The 26,683-nt window shown below is 31.9% G+C and overlaps 2 protein-coding genes and 1 long non-coding RNA gene across 4 annotated transcripts; 2 read left to right on the top strand and 1 right to left on the bottom strand.

Moving 5' to 3' along the window:
• Positions 1 to 9,501: 9,501 nt before the first annotated feature.
• Positions 9,502 to 16,046, top strand: LOC11408489 (phospholipid-transporting ATPase 1). Its single transcript, XM_003598049.4, has 7 exons — positions 9,502 to 11,556; positions 11,994 to 12,300; positions 12,531 to 13,197; positions 13,292 to 13,415; positions 13,546 to 13,765; positions 14,231 to 14,689; positions 15,558 to 16,046. Exons 1-7 carry the CDS (start codon positions 9,915 to 9,917, stop codon positions 15,778 to 15,780), a joined length of 3,642 nt encoding a protein of 1,213 aa, XP_003598097.1. The 5' UTR covers positions 9,502 to 9,914; the 3' UTR covers positions 15,781 to 16,046.
• Positions 16,047 to 17,019: 973 nt separating this feature from the next.
• On the top strand, positions 17,020 to 21,955 carry LOC11405379 (probable prefoldin subunit 2). Of its 2 annotated transcripts, XM_039832301.1 has the most exons (3): positions 17,020 to 17,265; positions 19,586 to 19,637; positions 21,166 to 21,955. In XM_039832301.1, the coding sequence occupies exon 3, from the start codon at positions 21,170 to 21,172 to the stop codon at positions 21,611 to 21,613; it is 444 nt and encodes a 147-aa protein (XP_039688235.1). In that variant the 5' UTR covers positions 17,020 to 17,265; positions 19,586 to 19,637; positions 21,166 to 21,169; the 3' UTR covers positions 21,614 to 21,955. The 2 variants fall into 2 exon arrangements, with proteins under 2 accessions (XP_039688235.1, XP_003598099.1); XM_003598051.4 differs by lacking the exon at positions 19,586 to 19,637 and having other exon boundaries at positions 17,032 to 17,265.
• A 1,037-nt stretch (positions 21,956 to 22,992) lies between these two features.
• Positions 22,993 to 26,321, bottom strand: LOC120579366 (uncharacterized). Its single transcript, XR_005645166.1, has 7 exons — positions 25,874 to 26,321; positions 24,421 to 24,687; positions 24,240 to 24,336; positions 24,022 to 24,162; positions 23,832 to 23,916; positions 23,607 to 23,737; positions 22,993 to 23,414 (listed from the first exon to the last, which is right to left on the bottom strand). It is a non-coding gene; the product is annotated as an uncharacterized lncRNA (long non-coding RNA).
• Between the last annotated feature and the right edge of the window lie 362 nt (positions 26,322 to 26,683).

The raw sequence follows: 26,683 nt of genomic DNA on the forward strand, positions 1-26,683 counted from the left end.
TAACAGCAGTTAACTACCATATGTGCATACAGTAGTTAACTATAGTTTTTTTTTAACAAGCAAAAATGAGATATATTAACACGGACACCGTAATTGTTACCGCACAAGGTGTGCCAGAACAATCACGAAAATGTCAAGGTCCAAACAAAATTACATCCAAATCAGTCAATACCCAGACATGAAAGCGGGCTCGACCACCAATGATGAGTACCATAACTAAATACAACATTACAAGCCTTGATCTTTGCGTTTTTTTTTTCCATTTTGTTGCTTTGAATGATTAACTTAATTATTGACTTTTTTTTTTGTTGCAATTTATTGTTGTTTACTGAAAATAATAGTAGAAAATGTGGTTGAGAAATTTATTGAGTCAGAACCATGTAATGTCGAGTCTTCGATCGAAATGAAATTATTTAAGGTTGAAGCTTCATTTGATGTGAAACCAAATATTGTTGAAGTTTTTGTCGATGTAAAACCTTCTCTTGTTGGTTCTGTTGATTTAAAACCTTCTCTTGTTGGTTATGGTGTTTCCAAACTTCGTGATAATGAAGTAGATACCGCACCTTATTTTTTTCATCGATTATACATGGAAAGTCCGAGATTATATGACTAATTGGGTTCGTCGACAAGCAACAAAGGAGGGCTTTACTACGATTATAAATAAATCAAATTTTAAGGAAATCAATGTTATTGTTGGCTTGTAAAATGAGTGGTGAGTAGAAAACACCAAAAAAGAAATTAAAGATTGAAGGCACGAGATCAAGGAATATGGGTGTTTGTTTAGGTTGAGTGGTTAAATGAATAGTGGTTGATTATTCTTAATGGAGTTCACAACCATAATTAAGATGGATCCAAAGTTAGAAGGTCACCTTCTTGCGGGTAGCTTAAGAGAGAAAAATAAGAAGGTTGTTGCTGACCCGACAAAGAGATTGGAGCAACCTAAGAATATCCTCATGAATTTGAAGAGCAAAAGAAAAGACGGTTTCACGAATATAAAACAAATGTATAATGCATGTCAAAGATACAAAATGTCCATCAAAGTTGACAAGTAAGAGATGCAACATCTGGTAACATGTTTGGATGAGCACAAATATGTTCATTTCAATTGAACCAATGTGAGTCTACTATTTTTTAGGACATATTTTCGGTTTATCCTGAATGTATTAAGTTTCCTAACACTTTTTCAACAATTTTGATCATGCACTCCACCTATAAAACCAATAATTGTAAAGAATGTCATTGTTCGACATAGCTGGGGTAACCTCAACAAGAAGACATATTCAGTTGTATTGCTTTTCTGATGTCTTAAAAAGATGAGAACTTCACTTGGATTCTACAAATGTTGCATGATCTTCATAACTAAAAAGATAATATGTCAGTGTTAATTATGACCTTCAACTTTCCCATTTAAGGACATAGTTCACTAACATTATATAAATATATGTTTCTTTATGTTTTATATGGTGGAAAAAGCAACGACAATTTATGTGGATAAAATTGCCCAACATTTTATATAAATATATGTCTCTAATCAATCTACATTTTATTTTATCTTTTGTTTCATTTTAATTTATTCTGATAATTTCTCTTGTGTCTTGTTTTGTCAAGTAAATCATGTCTAAGGATGGAAAAGTTAAAGCCCATGTCCAATATGAAGCTTTCAAGAGGACAATTAAGATTTTCTTAACTCCCATCATATCAAGTTGGATGAGTTGAAGATACAATTTAACAAATACTTTGTCTATATTTGTGAAAATCAAATTACGACTCGTGTATTTGTATAAGTTATTAGAAATTTTGTTGGGGAGATGTTGCTACACAATTTAAAGCGTGTGAATTGTGATCACACTAACCTTTAAAGTCAATTCGCTCTCACCAACTTGTAGATATTGGATGCAAATGGGATGTACAGTGAATTCTCTTCAAGATACTTTGAATACCTTGATGTGGTTTGCATAAACACAACAAGCATATCTTTTGATAATAATTTACAAAAATATAACCAAGTTGTTTAGGCTCAACTGGCAAGGAGCTCATTCCAAGGACGTACCTAGGGAATACCAGATTCGATTCTCAGGGGGAACAACACTTGACCAGTGCGCATGCCGCTACGCACGAGCCGGATTAGTCATCCACCTTTGGTGAGTCGAAAATCGGTGCGAAAGCCAAAAAAAAAATTACAAAAATATGTTTCCTACATGCATTAGAGAAATAAAGGATGATTTAGAGTGATGTATATGGGAGAGAAAAGACTTAAAATTGTTTCAGAGTTCGTGTCTATTATGCTCCCCAAGTTATTTTATGTATGTGTCTTGAGCAGGAATTGAACCTGCAACCTTGGACATATTTCCAACATGTACTACCACTAGAACAAGCAACAAAACTCTTATGAGTTTATTTCACAATAAGTATTTACTCAATACAAAATCACCACCTTTCAAATTTAATATTTTGGAAATATCTCTCACATAGGTAGCATGCATAGATCTGGGGTAGTTGGAAGATCAATGAAAAATTATTTATCATCCTTAGATATTTTAGGATAATGGTGAGGTAGCATCCATATTTTTTTAGATGGTTTGAAATAATAAGCTTTATCTTTGATGTCTAGTTATGGAGTTTTAAGTTATTTGATGTAATGTTGTGTAGTATGCAGTCAATTTATGTAATGTTAGATTGTTGTTGAATTTCAATTGTTTGTGTAATGTTAATGTAATGTCAAATAGATTTAATGTTATTGAATTATGAATGATGATGTTTTGTTGTAGATTATGAGCGATAATTGTTCCTGAATTTGGTGTACTGCTTATGAAACGGTGTTTCTGAGTTACATATGTTTAGACAAGTCGTTTTGTGTCTTTGTTGTGCATTTTAATGCTACAAACTATATTTATTACGGGAGCGGCATATATCTATCGTTGGAGCTACGACATTTAACTGCAATAGAAGAGAAGACGACAGTTAACTGCCACTAAGATAAAATGATCATTATAGAGAGAACAATTTAAGTAGCCTAAAGAGCAATTTTCAAAACTCGTTACTTAAAATTGGGCCTAAAAACCAAATTGATCCCTGCAAGGCCCATGATAGGTATACACTACATTACTCAGATATTCCCAAAGTATCTTTCTTTACCTCTTCTCCACATCCTTCACACCCCCACATTCTTGACTTATTGAACAAGTGCAAACGTGCCATATTTTTCGATCATTAGTTGGAAGGGGGAGATTTGTTGGAATATTCTCCTCATGTGATGCACCATAATCAAATCATCACGGTAGTTTCAATGCATTGAAATTGTGGAAATTAATTCACCTCCAATAATCACCTTTTGGAACAAGCCAACATTTTCCCCATTCAACAACGAAGGTGAGGTTTAGCATGGGAAATCTACTTTTTTCCCACCATGGGAAAGTTAGTTTTTGACCATTAGATCAAACCAATAACACATCCTTATCATACTCCCCCATCACTAGATTTTGTAATTTTATTATTTTAAAAACAATAAATATATTTCGAAATTAAAATAAACATTTAAAAATAAAAAATAAATTTAAAAATATGGAAATTAATTTTCCAAAATTTTAAAAAATATAAATAAACTTTTTGAAATAAACTTGTTTTCAAAAAATTTAATTATGATTTTCGAAGATTAAATTTTTGTAATTTTCAAAAATTAATTTCCATATTTTTTTAGAATTTTTTTATTTCGAAAAAAATGTAAAAATTTCTGAAAATATTTTTTTTTGTATCAATCAGACTTTTATTTTTAAATGTTTATTTTAATTTCGAAATATATTTTTTAATTTTAAAATAATAAAATTATAAAATCTAGTGATGAGGGAGTATGATAAGGATGTGTTCTTGGTTTGATCTAATGGTCAAAAACTAACTTTCCCATGGTGGGAAAAAAGTAGCTTTCCCATGCTAAACCTCACCCGAATTCTAATCTAAAATAGTGAGAGTATATATAGAGGCTAGAGTTTGAGGAATCATGTTTTCACCAAACATTGTGAGATCAAGAGATATTATGAACCATCCTTGAATGATGTTGATTGAAATTGTCCCATTTGTGTAACAAGTGTGAGTTACAACTTCTATTAGAAAGAGTGTTCAAAAGAGTGTTGCTAGCATTACTCTTGTTTGAAATAGTAGAGGTTGAACATTTTATCATGAGATGATTCATACACTTAATGTTTTAAGCTTTTGAGTTAAAGTGTTGTGTCCAACTCTCTTGTGTAATTATTCTTAATCAACGTGGATGATCCTATGTTGTGTAGCAAATGTATGTGGAAGGAAAAACTTCCACTTAAGGGGAGCATGAATTGATGGACTCACACTTGAAGAGGGATTATTGTATAATAAGTGTGAGTTAGATATCTCACATTATTTTTAAGAAAATGGAAGTTGAATACTTTATAAATGAGAGAACTCAATGTAGACTTTCCTTTGTAACCCTACACATATTAAAAAAAAAATTCATTGTAATTTTACCTTTATTATTGGTGATTTTTTTTAAGGGTGACATTTTTTTAGACTAGGTCCCTTTGCCTTTTTTTAAGGGTGACATTGTAATATTTTTGTCTTATATTATAAGAAAAGACATGTGACAATGTGACATATATATATCATCATATAAAAATGAAGGAATTAGAAAGAGACTGCAACCAGAGCATATTGGCAACAAATAATATACTCCATAAAAAAGGAAAGGAAAGACCAGGCTAGCAGCCCCTCTGTTGTCATTTCTCATGCAACAAACCACATACTATAGAAATAGAATCATTCCATGTTATTAAATAATACGACCAGTACTAACATTAAAATACTGCACCACGTGAAGGCTGCTTTCAATTAAAATACAAGTGTGATTATATCATTGACGGAATAATTTGTTCATATTTTAGCAGCACTCTTGTGCCTTGTTTCGAACAAAACAATGATGTGCGCTGACTCGTGGATGAAAAGTTTAATGTAGACAAGATATTTCTATTTTTTTTTATTTACAAAGTTATTGCTAATTAATTACAAAACATAGAAGATATAATTTTTTTTTATCAAATAAACCTATTAGAATATAAAGTATTCATTGCATAAATTATTATTATATTATATACTATTTAGAGATAATTGAGGACAAAGTTAAAGATATTTGATGTCTAATATATTTGATGTCCAAGTTATAGATATTTAGAGATAATTATATCTAAATTGGGCAACACCACAAAATAAAGATTAGTAAATTAAAGACTACAAAATAAAGTTGTCGTATATAAGTGAAACTCGCAAAAGAAACACCATAACCAAGCCCTACCTGCAACATCCGTGAGAACAACTGTTGGCTTTTAAATTGTGTTGGCCGCATTTTCTCAAAACAAGATGTTCTAGCAAGAATTTGGACCAGATGTCCTGACATGTGAATACGACATCGTAGCGTACTTTGTTTCACAATCTTGGTAGATTTGTTTTATGCGTGAGATCACTGAAGATTTTATTGAAGATATTGAATGTGAGAAAACACAAGAAGGAGAGGGTTGAATTGTGTTAACTTTTTCTTCTTTTTAAACTAAGTCCAGAGTCTGATAGAGTTTAGAGTCAGAAGCAATATTCAGAGTCTAATGCAGCGGATAAAGTAAATATATATATATATATATATATATATATATATATAGAGAGAGAGAGAGAGAGAGAGAGAGAGAGAGAGAGCAATTATCATGGTTCCTTCCACAATACAGAAGTAACCCAGTCCCCCTCGTACTTCCAAAGAGATTTTCACTATAATCCAATCTGATTACAGATGCTCAAGCACACAAGTACGAGACTTCAAATACTCAATCACACAAGCAAGAGATTTCTTATGCTCAAGCACAAAAGCAAGAGACTTCTAAACAAAGAAATTACTTAGAAATAAGTTTGGTTGAACACTTGATATACAATCAGTGGTGTTCAAACTATGTTAGTAACAGCTAAAATAAATTAAATGAAACTAGACTCTAAAATAAAATGACTCAACTAGGATAAAATATTTTTTTGTATATTTAAATTAAATTTTTTTTTTTGGTATGTTTGAATTATTGAAAACAGAAAAATAAAATGCGGAAAAATAAAGATAAATAAAAATAAGTAATTTAAATTGTTCAGTCGAAAATATCAACAATCCCCGACAATGGCGCAAATAACTTGATGATCGGATTGATGGCAAGTGTATCAATCGTTTACTAAGTAATAAATTGATAAATAGAGTATCGTATCCACAGAGATTGTCCTTTCGTCCAAAAAATTCACATTACTTATTTTTATAAGTTTGACGTTATAAAAGTTAAAGGTTTAAAAGACTTACAATTTTTATTTGTTTGCAACAGAGCAAGTTTACTTGTTTTGGTTGCAGAAAAGTAAGCAGCGGTTAGTATTCTTCGAATTCCCTCTGTATATATGTTGTTGGATAATAAGTAATAGTATGTCGTGTTTATTTATCTTAGGTATGAAGGTGAGAAAAACACAAGAAGGGGTGGTTGAATTGTGTTTTCTTTTTCTCTCTTAAAAATTCTTCTTCTGATAGTACTTCAGAAGCAGTTTGAGAATGCTTCTGATGTAATGACCAGAATCAGATATGCAGCGGAAAAGATCAAAGCAGAGAAAAGAAAGACAAAGACACAAGCAGTTATCCTGGTTCCTTCCACAAAACGGAAGTAGTCCAGTCCCCCTTGCACTTCCAAGGAGATTTCACTATAATCACAAAGATTACAAAATGCTCAATACTCTCTAAGTATGAGACTTCTCAAAAATGCTCAAGCACACACGCAAGAGTCTTCCAATGCTCAAGCACTAAGCAAGAGACTTCTAATGCTCAAGCACGCAGGCAAGAGGCTTCTGATCAAACAAAAATACAATGAAATAGGTTTGACTTGAACACTTGATATACAATCAGTGGTGTTCACAATACATTACGTTAAAGACTCTAGACTTGTGAATTTCTAAGATGTATCAAATCAGTGCAGAAATTCAGTGTGCTTTGTAGAATCAAATTGACAGAGTTTTGGCGCTTTTTAACTTGTATATCTCTATCTTCAATCTTCAAGTCTTCACTCCTTTATATAGAGGCGTGAAAGAGACGTTGAGATGATTAGCATGTCTAAAGAGTCGTTTGAAATCCTTTGATCATTCACCAGTAATCCTTTGTCTGATTTGGATGTAGTCCTTTGAAGAATTAGTTTCAAATTCATTCCCATCTTGAAGGCACAAATTCTGCAGGCATAGCTGTTGTCTTGTCTTGTAGCGTGGACAAAACAGAGTAGTGGAGGTAGTGGTTGTACACTTGTACTTTGTCAACTCTGTTAACGAAGGACAAATACTCAGAGCACTTCAAAAGACCGTTGATACCTCCCTTTCAATTCTTCATTCTTCTTAGATAAGATTGAAATGAGAAACAGCTACTTTGGATCTTCAGTTTGAATTTACGGATTAAATGTAGCTTCTGGTGGTGATATCGCTTCTGATGAAAATCTTGCTTCTGATGAGCTTCTGCTTCTGATGACGTCATCACTTCAGATGCACTTCAGCTTCAGAAGCACTTTAAGCTTCAGACGCAGTTTTCTTCAGATGCTTAGAATTCTTTTGCTTTCCATTGTTCTTCCAAGACCTATTGAAATTACTTGACTAGCCTTTGGTCCTGTACACTTGAACAATTATTAGTAATAACCAATTGACAATTTTTAATACCTTGTTATCATCAAAACTCATTAAGGTTCATTGTGAAACACATTTTGTTCCAACAAGGTAGACTATAAAAGTGATAAGGCCCTTGGGTTGTTACTAATCTACTTTGGTATATCCCTCCGATGGCTAACTGCACATGCTGATCGCACGGTGATCCTTACTTGCGGGGTCTTGTTACTAACCTACTTTAGTATATCTCCACGCTTTCTTAATAATTTTACAAACGAGCAACCCTAATCTATGTTTACCTTTTGTGTCCCAAAAATTTACTCAACAAATATTAATCAATATATTTTTGAGTAAAAATATTAATCACCATTAAACACCGGTGAAAACTTCATCCCATAATATAATAAAAAGAAATTAGTGTCCCATTAAAAATAAATAAATAAAATCATAACTAGACATTCTACCTTCTCTATTACTCAAACGAACTCCATTAAATAACTTTAATTTGAACAACTAATCCACTACAACCTACTAATACAAATGATGTTTGTAAGTTTGCTTTTGTTTTCTTTCCCTCAATACTGTAGTTCTTTTTTTTTTTTTTTTTTTTTTTTTTTACGTTTTCAACACTGTATCTAGCATAGAGTGACAAACATCAATTCAAAATGAGATTATATAACTAATTAACAAAAAATTAAGAAAATTTAAATATAAAAAGTTAAAAATTTACCTGGATATAGTTTGTTATCCTAACAACTTTCTCTAACAAAAGCCCCATCTCCATAAGTTTAAAATTGATGTTATAATACATTACTAACAATGATTCCCTCCGTCCCGCAGTAGATGATCCATTTGACAATGTGTACTATTGACCTAACATGTTTCGACCATATTTTTCTACTAATAAATAAAGATAAATAATATCATATAAAATATTGTATTCGTCTCGATGAATATTTTTTAAATATTAAATTTTCATAATTGTTTCTAATAGAGATGCATCAGTATGTGTGACAGAGTCAACTGTGTCATTTAATATGGGACGGGAGCAATTTGTTCAAGTATAAGTTAGTTATTTTTACATCTCCACTAAAAAAAGAAGTTAGTAGTTAGTTTTTTTTTTGACAAAAGTTAGTAGTTAGTTATACATCCAGTCATTAAAGGTTAACTATTTTACTTATATGAATGTAATTCCCTGCAGGTCCAGTTCAATTAAATTAAATTAATTAGTTAAGTCAATAGATAATTCGATATGTGAAACCTCCCAAGTCAAATTCAGACACCTATCTAAGAATTGAATAATAAAAGCTGCCAGCAGACTTTCTAGAACAAAACAATGGGACAAACATGATTTATTTATTCTAGTCCAGATTGAATAATGAATCCCCCTCTAGAGGGAAAGACTTTTTGTCCCATTCAATAAATAAATTAATAGACAGGTGTTTAAAATTAGACCAAAAATAAAAGTTTCTTGATTTCAATTTTCTAACACATTTTTATTATCTAAATTTAATAATATTTTACTAAATAAAAGATGCATGATTTATAACATTAAAAAATGTTAGCTGAATTTTCTTTAAAAAAAAATGTTAGCTGAATATAATCTGTCTCTTATAATATTTCTATGCATTAAAATAACTTTAAGCTGGTGACATTGATGATGCATTTGAAACATTAATTAATTAATCAAAAACAGAAATAATTACATAATAAATAAATAAGGTTTTATTTTGAAAGAATAAATAAATAAGGTTGTTTGTCCAAAAAATATATATACTAATATTTTGTTTTCTAGAGACATACACATATTGTCGCCACCCATTAAGACTTATTCTTCATTTTCTTGCAAAGCCCGCCATAGACTTACCACCTTTGACCTTAAAAACTCTCTTTCTCTTCAACACGTTTTTTGTTCTTTCTTCTTAACTCCTTCTTCAATGTCATTAACAACCCCTTATTTACACCTTAAACTTGTTAATATAATCATTCCAAAAATTTCTACAAAACTTTTTTCTTTTTGCTCAAAACCTAGTTCCTTTGTTTAACATATCATTCATTTCATTCATTGTAGTAACACTTTCTACGTCTTGCTTAATTATTTTTGTTTTTTCAAGTGTTTTTTGTAGCAAAAGTCTAAAATGTTCTAAACATGTCTGAAGAATCTTTGAATTCAGACGCGTTTTAACTAAGCAGACAATACCTCGGAAAGCAGTGTAGCAGATTTGAGGTCGGAGCAGATAAAACTTCATATGGATTCTAAGAGGCCACTTTTGTTACAATCTCCAAGAACACCAAATGATCAATATATTCCTACAATACCGGTTTTTCCTGAGCTACCAAAGTCGAAGTCAAGTTCAAGCAACACAGTAACATTTTCCGGTGTTGAATTCGGTCAAGTTGAGAATAAAAACTCTTCAAACTCATCATCATCAAGCAAAAGTTCCATGTCCATTCATTCTATGGGTTCTAGCAAGAGGAACAATTCTGTGAGGGAAATGAGTAGTTTAAACCATTCAGGATCAAAAAGTACTGTGAGGTATGGTTCAAAAGGTGGTGGTGATTCTGAAGGGTTAACCATGTCACAAAGAGAACTTAGAGATGAAGATGCAAGATTGGTATATATAAATGATCCTGAGAAAACCAATGAGAATTTTGAGTTTTTCGGAAATTCAATTCGAACTGCTAAATACTCAATTCTCACTTTCATTCCAAGGAATTTGTTTGAACAGTTTCATAGAGTTGCTTATATATATTTTCTCATCATTGCTATTCTCAATCAGCTTCCTCAACTTGCAGTATTTGGAAGATATGTTTCGATTCTACCGTTGGCTTTTGTTCTGTTTGTTACTGGTGTGAAAGATGCTTTTGAAGATTGGAGGAGACACAATTCAGATAAAGTTGAGAATAACAGGTTAGCAACAATTTTGATGAATGACGGTAGTTTCATTGAGAAGAAATGGAAGGATATTCGTGTTGGTGAGATTGTAAAAATCAAAACAAATGAAACAATTCCTTGTGATATTGTTTTGTTATCAACTAGTGATCCAACTGGTGTTGCATATGTGCAAACTATTAATCTTGATGGTGAGAGTAATTTGAAGACTAGGTATGCGAAACAGGAGACAGGTTCAAAGGTTCAACCGAGGTATACTGGTTTGATCAAGTGTGAGAAACCGAATAGGAATATATATGGATTTATGGCGAATATGGAAATCGATGGTAAGAAGTTATCACTTGGATCAACCAACATTGTGCTTAGAGGATGTGAGCTTAAGAATACTAGTTGGGCACTTGGTGTTGCAGTCTATTGTGGCCGCGAGACTAAAGCTATGCTTAACAATTCAGGAGCTCCATCGAAAAGAAGTAGACTAGAGACGCGGATGAATTATGAAATCATTATGTTGTCGTTCTTTCTTGTTGCATTGTGTACAATCACGTCTGTTTGTGCTGCGGTTTGGTTGAAGCGCCATAAGGATGAGTTGAATCTGTTGCCTTATTATAGGAAACTTGATTTTTCAAAGCCGGTAGTTGAAGACTATAAGTACTATGGATGGGGATTGGAAATCTTTTTCACATTCCTTATGTCAGTTATAGTTTACCAGGTCATGATTCCTATTGCTTTGTACATTTCTATGGAGCTTGTTCGTGTTGGCCAGGCCTATTTCATGATCGAAGACGATCGATTGTATGATGAGGCTACCAATTCAAAGTTTCAGTGCAGAGCTTTGAATATTAATGAAGATTTAGGGCAAATTAAGTATGTGTTCTCAGATAAAACTGGTACACTTACTGAAAATAAGATGGAGTTTCAATGTGCAAGCATACGAGGAGTCGATTACAGTTCCACAAACACCAGCACGGAGAATGAACTAGGTGAATACTCAGTGCAAGGTGAGATTGATTTCTTCTATTTTTTTACTGATATGTGTTATTTTGTTCTAGTACATTTTTTTTAACATTGCCTTTAATGCATCTGGTATTGTTTATAATTGAAATAAGATAAAGGATTATTCGTCAACCAAATTTAAACAATTTTCGTGAAAACTTTTTAAACGGTTAAAACAGTTCAAATAGCCGTTTAATTAAGTTTAGCAGACGATTAAGGGATATACCTCGTGGTTAATAAGTTGCATTAGTAGTTAATAAGTTTTGCAACCTTATATATTCATTAACCATATACTGAACGTAAATACCTACCTATTTAAGCTGCATTAACCACTTAGATTGTTGTCGCAAAAGGTGTCAAATTTCAGTTGTTCAAATAATAGAACTTGTATTTTTCTATAATTGAAATAACATTTTCTTTTTCTGTTATTTTCTACTCTCAGTTGATGGAAAGATCTTAAAACCAAAGATGAAGGTGAAAGTTAATCCAGAGCTTTTGCAATTGGCAAGAAATGGAGTTGAAAATGTGGAAGGAAAAAGGATTTATGATTTCTTTCTAGCACTTGCAACCTGCAATACTATTGTGCCTATTGTTGTTGACACGCCCGATCCTGATGTCAAGCTGTTAGATTACCAAGGTGAATCACCTGATGAACAAGCATTGGCGTATGCAGCTGCTGCCTATGGTTTTATGCTTATCGAACGAACCTCCGGCCACATAGTCATTGATATTCATGGACAAAGACTCAAGTAAGTTTGTTATGAAAACCTTTCTATCCATAATCGCAATTGAAGCGTATGCATTTTTAGGGTCTAGTCTTTGATAATTATAGTGAAATAATCACAAAAATTTGTAACGCGAGTGTCTAGGGTAGTGTCTGTCTAGTCTTGATAATGATAATTAATGAAATCATCTTTAATGTGGTGAAAACAATGATTATCCACATTCTAATGAATCTTTCTTATCATGAACATTGCAGGTTCAATGTCTTGGGTTTACATGAATTTGACAGCGATAGAAAAAGAATGTCGGTTATATTAGGCTACCCGGACAGTTCAGTTAAACTCTTTGTCAAAGGAGCAGACACAGCCATGTTTAGTGTAATGGACAAATCACACAACATGGATGTAATAAAAGCGACAGAAACTCATCTTCATTCTTACTCTTCCCTAGGTTTAAGAACACTTGTTATTGGAATGAAAGAGCTAAGCACTTCAGAGTTTGAGCAATGGCATACAGCTTATGAAGCAGCAAGCACTGCAGTATTTGGAAGGGCTGCACTGCTTAAAAAAATTTCAAACCATGTCGAAAACAATGTTTTCATATTAGGAGCATCTGCTATTGAAGATAAACTTCAACAAGGCGTGCCGGAAGCAATTGAGTCGCTAAGAGCAGCAGGGATTAAAGTTTGGGTTTTGACTGGTGACAAACAAGAAACTGCTATATCTATTGGATTCTCATCAAAACTTTTGACAAGAAACATGACTCAAATTATTATTAATAGTAATAGTAAAGTGTCATGTAGAAAAAGTCTCAAAGATGCTCTTGAAAGGTCTAGAAAACTTGACGCAGTTGCAACACAGATAGCTTTGATTATTGATGGTGGAAGCCTTGTACACATTCTTGACAGTGAACATGAGGAAGAGGTTAGTTTCATTATATCTTGGTGGAATTACGATTTAGGTTTAATTTCTTGATTATGTTTTATTTGCTGATTTTGGCTATTTGTGTTTGATTCAGCTGTTTCAACTTGCAAGTTTGTGTTCTGTCGTTCTTTGTTGTCGAGTGGCTCCACTGCAAAAGGCTGGTATTGTTTCCCTTGTGAAGAAAAGAACATCTGACATGACACTAGCCATTGGTGATGGTATCAATTCTTCACTTGATTTGCTTCAACTTGTCAATTCCCTTCAATTCATTTTTTACTAGTAAGATTTTTTATTTGTGCTGTATATTAGAGAGAGAAAACTGATGTGTATCCATGTGTTACATTACAGGTGCTAATGATGTATCAATGATTCAAATGGCTGATGTTGGAGTTGGTATAAGTGGACAAGAGGGTAGGCAAGCTGTGATGGCATCAGATTTTGCAATGGGACAGTTTAGGTTTTTAGTTCCTCTCTTATTGATACATGGTCACTGGAATTACCAAAGGCTTGGTTACATGATACTATACAATTTCTACAGAAATGCAGTCCTTGTTCTTGTCCTATTTTGGTAAGTCACAATCCAAAAACTGGTTTATCATATTATATATGTTGTGGGTCTATTTGTCAATATCGTGTTTGATGTCTCTTTCAGCATTACTGTTTTATAGATAATTGGACCGTCAATATATAATTAAGGGCACACCGCCCTCTAGAAGGGCCCAAACAGCCCTAGACGCGTCCTCCGAAGGGCGCCGCCTCAGAAGGCTTCTAGAAGCATCTAGATGCTCTAAACATGACTTAGGGCCCAAGTTGCTTAGGGGCTAAGTCACGGAAAAACAAGCCCACGCAAGGCTATAAATACCCCCTTGAGATCATTCTCAAGACATGACCAAAAGAGACTAAACCCTAGTTTCAAATATTGTACTCACTGCAAGTACAATAATAATTGTCTTTTGATATATCTTTCTTTTTCATCTTCTCCTCAAGATTTTAACATAGTAATAATACTTTGTTATGTGCTTTTGCTTTCTAGGTATGTTCTCTACACTGCTTTCACTTCAACAACTGCAATAAATGAATGGAGCTCCACATTGTACTCAATAATCTACAGTGCACTTCCAACTATTATTGTTGGAATTCTTGACAAAGATCTTAGTAGAAGCACTCTCCTAAAGTATCCTCAACTTTATAGTGCTGGACAAAGAGATGAAGCCTACAACAAGAAATTGTTTATGTTAACAATGGTTGATACTTTGTGGCAAAGCATGGTTGTATTTTGGCCTCCACTCTTTGCATATTGGAAAAGTACTATTGATATAGCAAGCATAGGAGACCTTTGGACTCTTGCAGTGGTTATTTTGGTCAATTTACATTTGGCTATGGATGTTGTTAGATGGTATTGGGTGACTCATGCTGTCATTTGGGGATCTATTCTTGCTACATTCATTTCTGTCATGATCATTGATGCTATACCTCAACTTCCTGGTTACTGGTATGTATTCACTATACTTTCCCTAATCTATTTCTCTCATAATATGCTAGACTAGAAAATTCAACTTTAAAGTAAACAGATAAATAAATCACCCGAATATAATAATTGATCACATAGTTCAACCAATTGTGTGTATAGCTTCGAAGTGGAGTGATCGTTGATGTTTTCTACTATACAAAAGTTAGAATTTCAAAGAATAAGTTGCATTTAAATACTACGGTCCAGCCCCCCGTTTTTTTTAATTAAAGAAATACACACATGACATTTTTATTTATTTTTAAATTGAAAATTACACACGTGGCAATGGCATCCAACTCACTTAAGTGAGGTGCCACGTGTGCATTGACTGAGTCAAAATTGACCTGAGGACCAAAACTGCAAAAGGGTCAATACTTAGATGGATGGGTTGTAATTTATTTTGTTAGATTGTCAAAATCGCAAGATCGTGATATTTAGGGTTCAAAACTGCTATTAAACCAATTAGAAAATAACATTTTAGAAAATGAAAAATAGAAAATATTTTTCAGAATCAAACAAGTCCTTGAGAAATATTTAGAAGAAACCTTTTTAAAAAAACCTATTCTAAACGATTTTTCTACATTTTTATTTTCAATGACACAATTTAATCCATGTAACTAGCCTCAACTATAACATAACATTTTGTGGTTATTGTCACTGTTTTAATACAAATCATAGAAAAACCATGTCAACTTATATATAAAAAAATTGTTACCATTCTATGCTTCTTAAATTTGATAATTCCTTTGCTAGAATACTTTATATGCATTTAAAACCTTTGCAATCATACATTGCTTCTTTAATTTATATAGACACTAATATTTGCATTTTCATAACTTTGACATTGCAGGGCCTTCTTTCATGTTTCAAGCACTGGACTGTTCTGGGCATTGTTGCTAGGAATTGTCATAGCAGCATTGCTTCCACGTTTGGTTGTAAAATATATTTATCAATATTATTTTCCTAGTGATATTCAAATTTCTAGAGAAGCTGAAAAGATGAGAGAATATCAAAGAGTTGCTGAAAATGGACAAATAGAAATGCTTCCTATATCATATCATCAACCAAGATAAGAGAAATAATCAATTTTTTTTTTATTTTGTTAATTTTGTAAAGTTGCATATACTTTAGGATACTTCATAGTATTTCTCTATGTTGCGGATTTCATTGTTAACTATCCGAAGGATAGAGTTTTTTTTTGTTACACTTTAGAGTTTTGTTATGTTTTCATTCTTCTATGTCCATAGTTTTTTTTTTTTTTTTTTTAGGGACGTGTGTCCATTGTTTGTTATGTTGTAAATTACCATTGATTATAGAAGGAAGGAAATATTTGATTACATTGCATAATATAAGAATTGATAGATGTACCCTTTCGTTGGTAACAAAATATATATATTAGATATGTAAATTCAAAGTTACGTTGGAAGGATAAAGTTTCTTCCAACTATAAGACTGTAAGTTATGTTTGCGTGAGAGGCAATGCTACAAAATTAAGAACATATTTTTCCTTAAATATGTAATCCAAAGTGATAAAAAAAATAAAGTTTTTTTTTTTTGTTGACAAAATGTGTATACTTACTCTTATGACTTTAATCAAGCTAGATTATAATATATTTCGGCTAAAGAATAAGGAGTTAAAGATCCTGCGTTCAAATCGAGACGAACGACAAAAAATTAATCTAACAATAAATTACTAATATAAAATTAGTATTTAATAATTTAAATTCAAAAAAGACCTTTATTAAGCCAATAAACTTAAGTTATCTAACCAAGTTTAGTGAGGGTAATTAAATAATTTTGGTGGTGATTAACTTTCCTAGATTAGTAGTAGTAGATAGTGGTGGAATGTAAATAGAAGAGAACAGCATGTCAACGAAGATCGATTAAAAGATTAGATCATCTGTAATACCTAATTTTCAATGGTCAATGAAGACCAAATGCACATTGAACATCTAGAAGACTAGAACAGCATGTCAAGATCATAATTGACAATGTCATAAACACACAGACTTCATATATCCCATTGCAAATAAATTCTTGCATATAGTGACAAGGATGGTTCCAATATATTTTTTTTAATATTAATTGATTTTTTTTAACACATTTAATATTAATTGATATGTTTATATTTTCTATCTTATCAAGATTTAAACTTTAAATATTTAACTCCTTAACTCGAGTAATCATTTGTCAATCTATATTTCATTTTACGAGGTATATATATATAATCGAAAATCAATATTCATTGGTGTAAACCAATTTAAAGTAAAGATTAGTTTAGTGTGTGTGTATATAATCGAAATCAACTCAATCAGCTTAGCTAATTCAAGTTCGTTTCGGTTTTCAAAACTGTACACTCTAGTAAATTGTGGGAGTGCATATAGTAACTTTCTTGTATTCATTTGAAAAAGCCCAATTTGTTTATCGCATAAATGTAAGTTAAAATAGCTAACAGTGTACCTCATCAAATTATTCCTTTGAGAACACACAGTGAAGTAAAACGACGAAGCGTTCTTCGTTTTGTTCTTCCTTTCGGAACTTCTTCATTCTTCAAACGTGTAAGTTTTCTATAACACTGATTTTAGCTTCACTTTAATTTTAACCTTCTTTGTTGTTATTGTTGTTGAAATAATTTTAGGGTTTAGTTCATTGTGGTGTTTGATTTTGAATTTGAGTTTATTGAACTAAATGTTAGGTTTTGGGATTTATTGATTTGTGTGATTTTTTTTTATTTTTTTTTATTTTTTATCTCAGCTTTAAATTGAACTATGCTTTTGAAAAATATGATCTTAGAGTTAAGTTCATTGCGTTGGATATGATTTTGACTTTGAGCTGATTGAACTAAATGTTAGTTTTAGTTCTTTCTTTTATTTCTTTTCATAAAAATGTAATTTTTTGTTGTGGGGTTATTTATTTGTGTGATTTTTGAAGACTAGTTTAAGATTGAACTATACTATAGAAGATGTTGTATATTTGAAGTTGAATTTGAAGATTAGTTTAAGATTGAACTATACTATAGAAGGTGTTGTATATTTGAAGTTGAATTGGTGCTTGTTTGTTTCTGATATGGTAGCTAGTAAAACCCTTATTTTTGTTTGTTACTAGGGGTCTGTTTGGATAAACAACTTATTTGCAGCTTATAACACTAAGTGCTTATCATGATAAGCGGCTTACGTATAAGCTTGCATAAGCTATTTTTGTAGCAACAACAAGACCAAGCCTTATCCCACTAAGTGGGGTCGGCTACAAGCTATTTTTCTTGTAAAAGATGAAATAACATTAAATTATTTTGATTTATGTTATATGTTGTTTTTATAAGCTAAATTGGAGAACTTATGAACATATGAAAGTAAGTTGAAAAAAGATTATGGAAATTGTCATAAGCTATTTTCATAAGTTTTCCCAAACAGTCATACAACTTATGCACTAGATAAGCTCGAATAAGCCAATCTAGACAGACCCTAGATCAAATTCGTAGGGTCCCAAAAAATAGAGAGGGACTCAATGATTCGTTGGATCTAAGGTGAATTTTAGTTGATAAGCAGTAAGAACAAGTAATCGAGAATGTGTTGTTAACATTCTCTGTTTATCTTTAGGAGCTTCTTTAGAAAGGTTTTTGAAAGAATAAGAAAAAAAACTATTAGGAGAGTAACTATCTGGTTGTTATCGTGCTAATTGATCGCAGTTTCTTGGGGAAAAGTTGTGGTTGCTGTTATGTGATTGTGTTTGGTTATACAGTCGCAAGAATTGATTTTGATTGAAATGATTTCGTGATATAATTGATTTTAGTTAAAAGTGGGTTCAAGATAAAATTGTTATGTTTTGGATATGTTCCCTGGCACCTGCTGTAGCGGGAAAGTGTAATGACACTAAAATGATAACAGAATTTGTTACTGTTTTATTGAACCATCAACAATGATGAATGACCAACTCCTAGTGTATTAATTAGGAAGAATAGAAACCAAATACAACGTAGGGACTGTTGAAGAAGTGGGAAACAAGATGCTAGGTAGAAGAATAAGCAGGGGAAAGAAGAATTCAGATCCAGAGGGAGGAGGTTTACCTCACACATATTCCACACACTTCTTCCGTACACGCATTCGGCTATATAGTCTCAAACACATTCGGCTATATAGTCTCAAACTCATTCGTTGTGTGTATTGTTAAATAGTTTTATTGTATATGTAAAATGAAAATAAATGTTTTTCTGTGTCTAGAACAGTACCCAACTTGCCGACTTGGTCACTTGGGTTTTTTAACTGATATCATAACAGAGGGCTTTAGCCTTTAAGTTTACATGTGTGTCTTATATCCATGTCTAGCTGGATTTTTAAAGGTTAGGGTTGTGCTTATAATTATCAACTTCTTTAGCTGCATAGCAAAGCAGCTATACAATGCTCCTTAATGAATTCGTCTAGCGGGATGAAATATTAACCATAGAAGCTACCAACTACTATTGTATAAGATGTCATCTTCATTGTTGTAACCTCTTTATTACCAATATTCAGCCACGAAATAAGGGCCCGATTGCTTGTGTTTTTAAAAAATAATGTTAAAAATTATTATAATAAAATGTAGGTTTTCTACTAACAAAATGGCAAAACTTCGAATGAGTTTGTTTTAATGCTTTTCTCATAAGCTAAATATAACAGGTTCACAAAAAAAAAAGCTCAAATGGTAAGCTATATGACAAAATTTCTTTTTGTTATCTTAAACAAATGGACTCTATTTAGGAATCAAAAATAACTTTTCTGACTTGTTCCAACTTGTGGTCACCATAATATATTTCATATTGATCTGATTGTTTTAATATTCCTAGAATTATCTAATCTATGAGTTTACAAGGTTATGAAGATTTTCATTGCATTTGCTTAGCAGAAAGGAAGCACAAATGTTAGTAATCAAATGATGTGAGGGATAGAGGTAATAGGGTAAGGGCAATTAGAGATCATAGCCATGATGTAGTATTTTGTATTGATTAAAAGATATGAAATTATACACTCCTACTCAAATATTAGCAACAAAATGCATGAATTTGTTGGACTCAATATAGGCAAATGTCAATTGATCTATCCATATTTAATGCTATTGTTTCAAAAATACCCTTAATTAATTCCTTAATGTTATAAAGAGATATGACTAGTTATAATTAGGGTTAGGTTAGTAAATCATTTACATGAAAGAAATTACTTCTGCTGATAATTGAGTCTGAAGTGAGTACATGATTCCCTTATTATAGAATTCCTATGCATCAATTATGTGACAAACTCCCACTAGAATTGTAACTACTAACTTCTTCACTCAAACTTCTATTAAACTTTGAAACAGTAGCCGCATCTTATTGAATCCTGTTGTGTTTGAAAGTTCACTGACATCTAGTGGTAATTTATGATTTTTTTATTCAACTTTTTTGAATTTTTATATTTTATTATGTCTAAAATAACTGATGCTGCTAACTTTTAAAATGCCATATTATAGCTGTGTCATGTCCGAAATATTTTTTTAATTTAGTTTATCAATGTGTCGTATCCTTTTGCACCCATGTAATATGTTGTATACCTGCTTTCAAGGTGTCTGGCCACTGGCACTGCACTCCGCTATTAACTATTATGTTTTATATAAATCTTTGGTGTTTGGTTTCTGATTGGGTCATCGAAAACTTACAATGCCTTATTCTGATCTTTGAAGTAACGAGTACGATATTAAATTTGTAAAATCTACTATTACACCTGTAATTTTGATGTTATCGTCCATGTCCAAAATCAGGATGATAGTTCTTTTGAGATCACTAAATGATCATGATGATATTAACTTGAAAGTAATTTTGAGATTACTAAATGATCATATAATGATATTAACGTGAAAGTTCTTGATTTCATAATTTCTTTGGCTCCCTGGTTTCATCAATATAGGAGCTAATGTTAATTTAGTCTAAAATCTGTTTAGCTCTTATGTGTCATTTACTTGTGTCTCTGTATGCTAGGTATTAAAATTGTATTTGCTTCATGGCTTTATTTGTTGTTTGTGTTGGTCCGTTGGAGAATGATGCATTTACCTTTCAATTTTTTGTCCTTGATGGTAATCTGATTATGATTGAAATGCATTTGCTGAATCTATAAACAGTAGACATTTTTCATTCTAAAGTATATTTTGAAGAACTCTTTCGGTCTGAGGTTCTTGTATAGAGTTTTATATGGAATGTATAAAGTGTGAAGTTTTACAATCTTTTTAGACTTCCTTTAATGTTATTTGTTCGATTATGAATGTATATGTCATTGCATCTTTCTCTATACATCTCTTTGTAGAATGGATAATACTGTAGCAATATTTTATCGTGATATAAATGAATGAAAAGTCGGAAAATCTTTCAAGTATTATCCTAGCATACTTTTGTTACTTCTTTTTATTACTCACTTTTCTTTCTTTACCTTGAGGAGAGTTTATTTTCATTTGTGTAGAATCATGGCTAGTAAGGCCGAAGATCGCAAGGAGCCAGTAAATGAACAAGCAGTTGCAAATATGTATGCAGCTATGAGGTCAGACCTCAACCAAATATACACCAAAATAACGGAACTTGAAATGGAAGTCAGCGAGCACTCGTTGGTTCTTAATGCCATTCAGCCGCTGGACCAATCTAGACGATGCTATCGAATGATCGGAGGGGTGCTTGTGGAAAGAACCATCAAAGAGGTCTTGCCTGCTGTGCAGCGAAATAAAGAAGGACTTGAAGAGGTTGTTGCAAGGCTCAACGAGACATTGGAAAAGAAGAAAAGGGAAATTGCTGAGTTTGAGACTAAATATAAAATCCGGATGAGGAAGGCAGATGCTGAGGTGAACGATGAATCTGGTAAGAAGGAAGGTTCTGCACAAGGAGTACTTGTGGGCCCTGCGGGTGGGAGCGAGTGACATTTCTAATCGTATTATGTTTCCTCAAACGAATGACTTGAAATTTTCTGCCCTCTTTCACAGTAATTGGTTGTGGCTGTATGATGGATGGTTTTTGTAGAGGTATTAGTCTAAAACTTGATATGATCTTCATTTTAATTGATTTCAGCTGAAGTAAACTTATCTTCAATGGTTCAAGATGCAAATATGCTGGTGTAGATTTTTGTATGCACTAGATCATATAATGATATTATCGATATTAAATTGTGCTGTAGAAGCATATTTTGTGATAGAAGTTTTTTGAAACAAAATGCTAAACTTGGAAGAATATTATGACATATTAAGAGTTTCATGTTAAAAATAGTTGGAAAAATTTAGTGTGTTGTGCAAGGGTGTATATCCTTAAGTTGCAAAGCTTATATTTATTGCTTAAACTGTGGGATTCACTTGCAAATGTATGCATTTCAACCCTATTTTGTTCCACCCTTGATAGATATTATACTAGGAATTTGCAGGATTGTCTCTACAAGGACAAGGATAAGATATGGGTCCATTTGTTATAGATTTAAAATAAATGATCTTTCCTTTGTATTTCTAAAAATATATTTTTTGTAAATTTACTCAAAAATAATTTGTTACAAGTCAAAAAAGAGATTTTGATATTCATCAACCTAAATACTCCCTCCGTTCAAACTTATGTCATTTTAGCAAAAAAAAAATGTTTTAATTTTATTGAGCAATTATTTTACCAATTTTTATGATCTCAATAAAATTTTACATTATTTTACCAATTTTTCCTTTGTTTTACCAATGTTATTGAGCAATTATTTCATTAATTCAGTGTATTTGCTCACCTACGGTGTACTTATAATGGATACTAGATTGATGACCCGTGCGTCGCACGGGTCTTATGAGCTAAAATCATTTCAAAATTTACCATTCACTTTCTTTAATTTTGCAATTTTTTGACAAAATTTACCATTCTTTTTTAATGTGTGAAATAATCAAATAAAAAAAAAATCTTGTGAGACTTGATCGATCATATTTGCTGTAAGTGCATTAATATATGAATAGGTGCTTCAATTACCCTTATTCTAGCATTTACATGGATACCATTAACAATTGTTCCCTTCATCAAAGATAAATTTGTATTACTATCAAGGGGTATGTTTGAAGAGAAAAAACTCAAAACACATATTATGTTTAAAAAAATAGGGACTTATATTAAAGTATGCAATTTATAATAAACAAAGTTTATAATTAGAGATAGATGGACAAAACATAAGCTAAATCATATTAGCATTTAGTTCTATTGGTCTAATGTGTTTACTTACTGTATAGCTATCTATATTTTTTTTTACAATGCTATCTAATTATAATGAAATGCAAAAAAAGTTATATGTCAGAATTCTAGTTTCAATGTGATCATTTAATCCATGATTTTACTTATCATGATACCGCCATGTATATACCATATTGATGTAGTAAATGTAGTTACAGATTATCACATAACTAATGCATTTCAAGTGGGTTTCCTTGAAGAAAATAAAAAGGATTTTAAATGGGTTATTTATTTGTGCAATCAAAGTGATTGATATTACTATACTCTAACTTAAAAACATCAAAATCTCTAATATCACGTTTGATCTAGCTTGTTCAACTTAAAGCTCTTTTGTAAGGCTTTTACTTCATCAAAACTCAGTCTTCTTTTCATCTCCAACATTAAGCTACCATGTTCATTGCGTTATTATCTTGCTCCAAGCCATTTTACATTAGCGGAAACTATCATCTTCATATTGTGCTTCATTACTCCGATTCACACCTACTATGGTAAGGAATAAAACCAATTGGAAATTTTGAATCAAACATGAAGCATAACTTAATTGTTAAATCAGATGGCTTGTAAAAGCAACACAAAGTTGGACTTAGTCATTCTTTCAAATTTAATTTTATTATCAATATGCAATCAGACGAAACCTAAACTGTTAAAAAGACTAAAACCTCCAACACAAACCTCGTTAGCTTCAATAAGGTCCTCAATCTACATCCCTCCTAGTGTTGAGAAGATCATTGCTCAAAGGAACAAAATTATGTCCAGATATACTACTAACACCATGTGTCACACGAATTTCTGCATTTCGCATCCTAATAGAATATAGAAAAACATCCATCAGAAAATACATGTGATTCATTTGTTATAAAAATATAAAAAACTAAAGACACGGTTTTAAGTTTTTACTTAGATTTGTAATCAGCAAATTCAGGATAATCCCCGTTAATGATCAATTTTGTTCCAAAAAAGGAATTTGAAACTTCCATCATACCTTTCCAACAAAATGACACATGATCAGTGGTATGAAAACCTTTTTTTTTTTTTTTATTTTTTTTTTATTTTTTTTTTTTATAAATAATAAACAATATAAACTAACTCAGATCAATCTACACTCAAGTATTTCCGTTGCTTGCAGTACTGCATTAAGATAGATGGCGTTGACATGTCATGGCCCTCCATATACTGCAAGAACTTATCAGCGTAATTACCCCACAAGGAGCAATGAACTCGACGATTTCTGTGGAATGTAAACAACATATCAGTAAATGAAGATGATTATGCTATATGGAATGAAACAGTTGCAAGGTAACTCACTCAAGATCCTCGAGAGTAAGATCAATGACCCTGCTCTTCCAGCCATTTTTTTCTGTCTCCCTCAGCGCATCCTTTTCAACTATGTGACCAATCACATCTACACCAAAACAAATAGGTCATAAAATTGAAAACACAACAAAAATACAGTGGAAATTATTACATTTACTGTAAAGTGCATTACCAACTATCTTTTCCTCAACTGTTGAAGCCAGGATTGATTCAAAAGATTCAAAATCAAAACTGTTCAGTGGTATATTAGGCTCATTCTGGATTTTTATCCACTAGAGTTCTGCATCATGGTAATTTTATATTTATGCCTTGTTAGCTTGAAAGGACCTTCATTGAAACCAATCATGATTTGTTCTAGCTCGTACTGTGATCTCTCACTTATCTTGGCCTGAAAACTTTTCACCAGAGACTTCCTTACGGTAGCATGAATCTTGTCAGCCTTTATGAAAAAACAAATGGGAATAATATTAGTCATTTTAAAACGCACAGAAACATATATAAACGTAATTTTTTTAAAACCTACAATCTAATTGTAAGCTGGATGAAAGCCTTATTTTAAGGCTATTAGCAAGGAAATACGAAAATATAGAAATCTGCATTTTTTTAAACGCATAATCTAAAAGAGTGAAATGGCTGAAAGCCTTATTTTAAGATTAATAGCAAGGAAACACTATAATATAGAAATCTGCATTTTTTTTAAACGCACAACCTAAAGGAGTGAAATGGCTGAAAGCCTTATTTTAAGGTTATTAGCAAGGAAACATAATAATATATTAATGCACTAAAAAGGAATGTTAATAATGCATAAGGTTATAGTTAAGTTGTTACAAAGACATTAAAAATAAGCACCATAATTTTAAATCGAGCAAACTGTATTCACATTAATATCTGTATATGATTAGGCAAAGACCAATGAAAAATTTGTTTTGTATTTTCCATAAGTGCGTAAGAAAGATTCATTCACACTATCATCTGATTGGTTAAAACGTCAAAAGAGATCCATGGTGATTACAATAATTTTTAAACTGTATAACAATTAGTAGTTATGATGATTGCATACATTTAGATTTTAGATAACAATTAGTAGTTATGATGATTGCTGAAAAGTAATATTCAAAATGTTTTTCAGCATAGTTATAGAAACAAATTGAAAGAGAAATAACACCTTCCACAAAGTATAATGTTTTTTATTAGATTTAAGTTCAAAATTAATCAAAGTTGAATCATAATTTTCGCTGCTAGATATATCTGTCACGGCTGGATGAATTGGAGAGATTGATAATGGCAGCAAGGGCGGTGGTGCCAACATCGGAAGAGGAAGTAGCAACAATCACAACATAGAAAAAGAGTCTCTAATTGCCCTTGTAATTTCCTTTATCAGATATCTCTATCAATTCCTCCATATATTATCAAACACAAAATTACATATCAAACTCAAAAATCCTAACCTCCGTTGATTTTTCCAATTTTTTGAATCTTAACCTTGAAAGACAAAATAATAATCACCACTTTAATAAAAAAAATAACCCAAAAAAATAATCAGATGCAGAACAAAATTGAAACATGTACAATAATAAATTAGGAGAAAGTGTAAACCAAATGAGAAGAAGGAATGTAAATATTACCTGTGAAAAGATTGAACCATGTCGGCGGAATCTTCACTGCTGCAATCATCCTTCTTTTCTGTTGTTCGCTAACCATCATCAACGATTTTCTCCGCTATCCGCTGTCGTCGACGAATTTCGTAAATTTGAAATCTTTTTCGTTTTTTTTTTATCTGGGTTTTCGTTTTTGTAAGGAGGGAAGTGAAACCCTAACCGCGGTGATGGTTTTAGCGAAGAAAATAACACCGACATCATTAATTTATCTCCATCGGAGTTGACGGATTCAGCGGCGGCGGTGATGAAAATGTTTCCGACGCGGTGGTCAACGACAGTGGTGCAAAGCAAATGGGTTTTGTAGAGGACGAAGAAATGAAGACGATGTTTTTACTTTAGAGGATTGAAATGAAGGCAGAAGAAGAAGAAGAATGGTTTTTGTGAGAGAGAGAGAGAGAGTGGTGATATGATTTAGGGGCTTGGTCAATTTTTTGCTGTTAAATTTTTGCTTTGGAAAATATCATTGTTATTAATAACATATATTGGTAAGTGCTAGTAGGTTTTCAATAAAATAATTTGAAATTCAAATTCCCAAACACTTTATAGCCAAAAAATTTTAGGGTTATCTCATTTAGCATTTAATGCTGTAATTTTTGAGCTAAATTTCTAGGGTTAAGTTGTTGCAACCTAATAAGATTAAGGAGTAAGGGATTTATTCATTTTGTTAAATCAATGATAATCGTCCTGGTGAGCTTAGCGCAATTGGTAGGGAGAATGCATAATATATGAAAGATCCAGGGTACAAATAAAATCAATGATGACCACTTTGGAAACTAC

This window comes from Medicago truncatula, chromosome 3, assembly GCF_003473485.1.
Source record: "Medicago truncatula cultivar Jemalong A17 chromosome 3, MtrunA17r5.0-ANR, whole genome shotgun sequence".
NCBI lineage: Eukaryota > Viridiplantae > Streptophyta > Magnoliopsida > Fabales > Fabaceae > Medicago > Medicago truncatula.

Bases quoted from the DNA above. Each gene is read 5' to 3' on its own strand.
- LOC11408489 (XM_003598049.4), top strand. From the start codon at position 9,915: ATGGATTCTAAGAGGCCACTTTTGTTACAATCTCCAAGAACACCAAAT. The intron at 13,198-13,291 runs GTTAGTTTCATT...TGTTTGATTCAG, and splicing joins ACAGTGAACATGAGGAAGAG to CTGTTTCAACTTGCAAGTTT. The intron at 13,416-13,545 runs GTATCAATTCTT...GTTACATTACAG, and splicing joins GACACTAGCCATTGGTGATG to GTGCTAATGATGTATCAATG.
- LOC11405379 (XM_039832301.1), top strand. From the start codon at position 21,170: ATGGCTAGTAAGGCCGAAGATCGCAAGGAGCCAGTAAATGAACAAGCA.